This window comes from Oratosquilla oratoria, unplaced genomic scaffold (genome assembly GCF_046742065.1).
Source record: "Oratosquilla oratoria isolate Oo_2021 unplaced genomic scaffold, ASM4674206v1 SCAFFOLD337, whole genome shotgun sequence".
Taxonomy (NCBI): Eukaryota; Metazoa; Arthropoda; class Malacostraca; order Stomatopoda; family Squillidae; genus Oratosquilla; species Oratosquilla oratoria.
Window position 1 is genome coordinate 57,893 of NW_027467687.1, and position 5,487 is coordinate 63,379.

At 39.8% G+C, this 5,487-nt stretch overlaps 1 protein-coding gene across 1 annotated transcript; it reads right to left on the reverse strand.

The window, feature by feature from the left end:
- Positions 1–1,223: 1,223 nt before the first annotated feature.
- On the reverse strand, positions 1,224–2,567 carry LOC143023102 (uncharacterized). Its single transcript, XM_076181596.1, has one exon. It carries the CDS (start codon positions 2,565–2,567, stop codon positions 1,224–1,226), a length of 1,344 nt encoding a protein of 447 aa, XP_076037711.1.
- Between the last annotated feature and the right edge of the window lie 2,920 nt (positions 2,568–5,487).

Below are 5,487 nucleotides of genomic sequence, written 5' to 3' on the forward strand. Positions count from 1 at the left end.
AGTTCCGTAGAGTACACCGTCCACCATCCTGAGGTCTTCGAAGGATTTGGGACCTCTCTTGTGGGTTAGAAGCATTCTCATATAGAACAGTTCTACTGTCTTGTTCGTTACAGCTCTTATCCTTCCAATAGCGTGAGTGTTACCTTTCCTCTCCTCCCAACATGATTTCGGAATGCTGTACTTGAAGTAAGCAGCTACTTCGTTGTAAGTTAGGGTGGCTGCGTATTCGTTAACGCTACATAATTTGAAAAATGCTGTCAACTGAGTGTCTCTGTTTGCCTTCTTTTTTATGTCTGCCTTTGAGGAATCGGCGTTGAAGAATACTTCGTTTTCGTCCTTTAAATGGAGGTCCAGATTCATAACAGGAGGGTAACTACTGTGTATGGGGAATCTGAATATCTTCCAAGTTGCTTCGTTGGAGTTAACGAATCTTGCATCCGTGAAGTTCTTAATTTCATTGATTTCTTCGGTTCCCTCGGTTTTAGTGAATAGAACTCTGTCACATCCTTTGTTGACGTACTTTGTAACGTACGCTATAGCCTTAATAGAATTTGAACACTCTACGTTTATGTGAGAGTTAAATCTCAAGCAAAGATAGGGGTTGTAAGGCACCACCCATGAGTTGTCGATAGTTACTTCCTGTCCCTTTCACTTTTTCACAAAGGAGAAATCTCCTTCTCCCACAGCTCTTCTCCTGTAGAGAGGGTAGCCGTTGTTTCCGAATTTTATCGTTGAACGGCACTGTTTGGGAAAATCTTTCTGGCACGTCCCTCTATCGTTTTTCTTCCCATTACAACACACGGAGCTTTCATCGTAGCCTATGCACGGTCCGTGTATCATGTTAGTGGTAACAATATCATACAGTTCTGGGTGTTTTTTCTTGTCGGGTATCTCTGCGGATATTAGGCTCGAAACGGTATTTTCAGTCACTTTACGTTTCATCCATAGAAGAATGTGAACGTGAGGCAAGCCTCTTTTCTGCCACTCAATGCTGTACAAATGAGCTGAGACTTCTCCGAATATTTTACCTGTTAATAACTCTCTCATTAGTTGGTCTACCTTGAGTTTAAAAACACGACTAACTATATCTGGACGATTACAGACGTTAATAGTGTCGCCGTATAGTGTCAATTCTTTCCATTTCGGATTCATAGTGAAAGTTATGAAAAAATCCGGAGAACCGTATCTTGACACAAAACTTAACGCATCCTGTTGCCTCTCTTTCATGTATCTCGGGCCTCCCACGAAACACTTAGGAAGTAGCACTCATGGCCTTTATGGGCTGAATCACTCTTAAGAATATCGGACCTCTCTTTTCTTATTTCATGTTGGTTAAAACGGATATAATCTAATCGATTTGATTCAGCCTTCACGTAACAGTCAATAACGAACCTCTGGAACAGTGTTCGACATTGAAAGAGAGCTGTGAAACAGTTCTCTCTTTCCATAAACATAGAAGCGTAATATGCGCACGGAGAAATCTTCTCGTTCCCAGCTTTGTTAGCCTTCAGAGACCGCAAAAGATACGTGTAACCCATATCTCCGTTGGGTATCAATAAAGGGTACTGGAACGGATCATAAAAGAAACTGGTGTGATCCACAAACCTAATTTTATATTTCGAATCCTTCTTGGGACTGGTTATCTTTATTAAAAGAGGATCGTGCTCGTCGTCTAGATTCATTATACCACCCACAGTCACATTTGATGTCGGAAGGTGGTAAACTCCTTTATGTTCCTTCGTTTCAAAGTTTTCAACCGCTTTAAGTTGGAGATTCATTTGTGGTATCTCTTTATGCTTTTCAATATGCAATGCTATCAGTTCCCTGGAGTTTTCTATTTCAGACAAAATCTGTCTCAAACACTTATTGTTTTCGAGAAGGTAGTTGAATATTATACGAATTATCTCCTCGTTCTCGTTGTACTCTCTTTCTTCTATTTCTCTTCTGGATTTAGTTGATTTTTTCTCCTCGCTTATAGGTGCTTCCAAAAACAACTTGGAGACTTTATAGGTTCTGAGTCTAATTTGTTCCTCTCTACTGTTATAGAAATAGAGATCTAGGAAGTTATCGACAACCCCGTTAGGTCTTCTCCGTGTTAAGTCCTTTACGTCTCCGTTGGAAAACTTTTCTTCGTCCGAAAACATACCTCGAGTCTCCTTGTCTCCCACTAATAACTCTGGCCTCACATAACTGGTTCTGTGGTATATAGCACCCTTTATCTTGTACACCATAGCTTTTTCAGCTGCATTTTCCAATTTCTTGGATGTTGCAAAGGAACTGAAACTAAAGACAGTATTAAACCCGATTGTGTTCTTAAGAAATCTTTTAGAAAGAGGGGAAACACCTTCAAATAGTGATTTGAACTCTTCGTTTTTTATCTCAGAGGGTTTCACAGCTGGGATTTGTCCCGATCTACAACACAAATCCTCTGTCTCCCTTTTCCACCTTAAAGCATCACAGTACTTGCACTTTACGTCGCCAAGTTTTCCAATGCTGTGTTCCACAACGTCGTAGGTGTCCCTTATTCGTGCTTTCAAACCACTACAGTCTTCTTCGTAATCCGTCATTTCAAGCTTTATCCCCCCTTCCCAATGTTCCTTCTTTTCCTCCCGGACTTTTTCGAGTAACTTCTTATCTTCTTCTGTTACTAACATTATTCCTTTCTCTTGTCTTGCTAGTATCTCTTTGTATTTCTTCATTTTCTCTCTGTTATTTTCTCTATTGGCTCTAAACGTTTCTGTCTCGAGAAGTCTTTGTTCCCTCTCTTCCTTTTTCCTCCTTGAAGCTTCTACGGCCTCGAGTCTCTTTCTCTCTAATTCCTTCGCCTTTGCTGTAGCTTCTCTTTCAACTTCTTCTTTCGTTCAGCTTCCTCCTTTCTCCGCTCTGTTCTTTCTTTCTCTTCTGCTTCTAACTGTATTCTTTTCTTCTTCTGTTCTGTTTCTCTTTGGACCTTCTTTATAGCGTGTTTGTTCCTCTTTTCAGCCACTTTGTACTTCTTAAAGATCCGTTCAAGGTAGTGCTTCTGGTACGTCTTATGGCACCACTTTCCTCCGTTATTGGCATAACTCTTGTATCCCGCAAAGTAATGCTTAATGAAATTATCTGACGTTTCTTCATTAATCGCTTCTTCCAATAAGGGAATGGAGTCGAAAAGAGAATCTTCGTATTCATAGTCCTTACTATCTCGAAGAATCTTGTTGAGAGACAGAGTTTTCCGATGAAACTCTTTAATGTCCTTCTCCAACCAGAAACGTTGGTTATCAGCGTATAGAGAAGGTAATAAAGAAGAGTGCTCTGCTGTTAACTTGTTGAAAAGCGCTTTATTGTTTTGTACTTTTTTCTTGTCTTGGCTCTTCTTCGTGGTGACCCAACTCCAGAAATGTCGTATCCTCCTCTTTCTCTGAGCTTCAGTTTCTTTAGCCATTTAACGATAACCAACTCCGAGAAGGGGGCCGTAGTTCAGAAACCCCAACCCGTTAACTTTCAAATGTATGCTTACAGCTAGGCCGGCGGGGTGTCCCAGAAACACAATGGAAGTCGCAGACACCCCCGGGCCGGCCGACTCAGATCGGGAGCGCTCCAGAATTTTTTTTTAGAGAGTTATAGATATATATATATTTTTTCACTTGTTTTTTCTGCTATTGTGTTTTCTATTGTTTTATCTATTAATGTTTTTTCTACTATTGTTTTTTCAACCAAGGTCTTTTCTACTATTTTTTTTTCTATTGTTTTTTCAATTCCTGTTTTTTCTACTATTGTTTTTTTCTGTTATTGTTTTTCTATTGTTTTTTTCTACTATTGTTTTTTCTATTGTTTTTTCTGTTATGTCTTTTCTGTTGTTTTTCTGTTTTTTAATGTTTATACTATTGTTTTTTCTATTTCTTTATTCCATTTTTTGTCTTGTATTGTTTTGTCTGCTATTGTTTTTTCTTTTGGTTTTTCTACTATTGTTTTTCTACTATTGTTATTTCTACTATTTTTATTGTTTTTTCATTGTTTTTTCTATTGTTTTTTCTATTGTTTTTCTATTGATTTTCTACTATTGTAAAGGTAGCTGCTGCAAGTTTCACTGAAGAAACTGCCCTGCAGTGGTTGACAATGGTCCTTGAATTACCTATGAACTGTTACTGGCTTAGTACTACAAGGGGAGTAAACATCAGTTGATTGTGGGTGTAGATGCAATCTGCACCTTAGTGATAATCTAAAGTTTTGATGAGATCATGGGAACTTTCGGGTCGTTGTCATTACTTCAAGATAAGGATTTTGTAGGAGTTAGGCTGAAAAGCTTGCTTCAGTTTTATAAACATTGTACGTTGCAAAGACATTTTAACATTTTGATACAGCCTGAAGGGATTCCTCCCAGTTTTCTGTGCAGGGGAGGTGAGGGGAGGGGTCGCTGGTTAAATGAAAGTGCCTTGCTGTGGATGTGCAGTCTTGCTACAATGCTTCTGGCCCAGGGCAGTGGGCGAGATGCAAGGATGACCCGTTGTCATCCAGAAGGGGCCAAGAAAAGGGAGGGAGGGAGGGGTGGTGAATGGGAGTGGAGCATGTGGGGATGAAATAGGTGGAAGTTGATTTGACTTTGTCTCCCTCCCTTGTAAGGGGGGGGGGAGAACCCCTTTGTATATGCATGTATGTACATTGCAAAGACGGAGGGAAGGGTGGTGAATTGGAGTGGAGTATGTGAAGATGAAATGGGTGGGAGTGGATATGATTTTGGTTACTTGTAAGGGAGATGTATGTTATGTATGAACATGTAACTTTATCTCAATATATAATTGTACTATAAATGTTTTATTCAATTTGTCCTTGCAAACACTTGATGCTGATGGTCAAGGTTGTTGGCTCGTGTTGAATAGATACTGTAGTAGTTGTGGACTGCAAAAAATGCTTGACGACAGGTAGAGGCGAATCAACGAAATGGGTTTCGAATAACCCTACATTTGAACCTACCACTGTTTGCTTCTTCCTTGTTTGCTTGCTACAAGGTTATACACTGGTACAACCTGCTGCAGGATGAATATTTTCTTCCATAGAGACTTGAGTACCGAATAAAGGAGTGGAAGGACAAACAAGCAGTGTGCTCTGCAGTAACTAGTTTCTTTCAAACTTTAGCTCTCTGCCTAAGGAATAAAAAAAAAATACCAATTTCAAAGTTAAAGTGTTACACTTGTAATGTATAATTGAAAAGCATTACACACGTCACGTGCAGGATTTCAACGGATCGTAAATCCGTTTTCCAAAACCCGAGAGACGGACGTGACGAAATAATTGCGCTCCTATTAATTATAGCACATGTGTTCGTGTCACCGCCGCACTGCATGGAAGTTGTAAGACGACTGAATGTGATCGGCTAGATTCGAATAGTTTCGTTCAATAGTCAAACATTTTGGGAAACTTGCCAATTCGACAGCAATACAGCCTGACTATAGACGAAGGCAAGTAGCTACCAGCTTGCAACCTAACAGTAGAACATGAATCTGAACG

Coding starts and splice junctions, on each gene's coding strand:
- LOC143023102 (XM_076181596.1), bottom strand. CDS start 2,567: ATGACGGATTACGAAGAAGACTGTAGTGGTTTGAAAGCACGAATAAGG.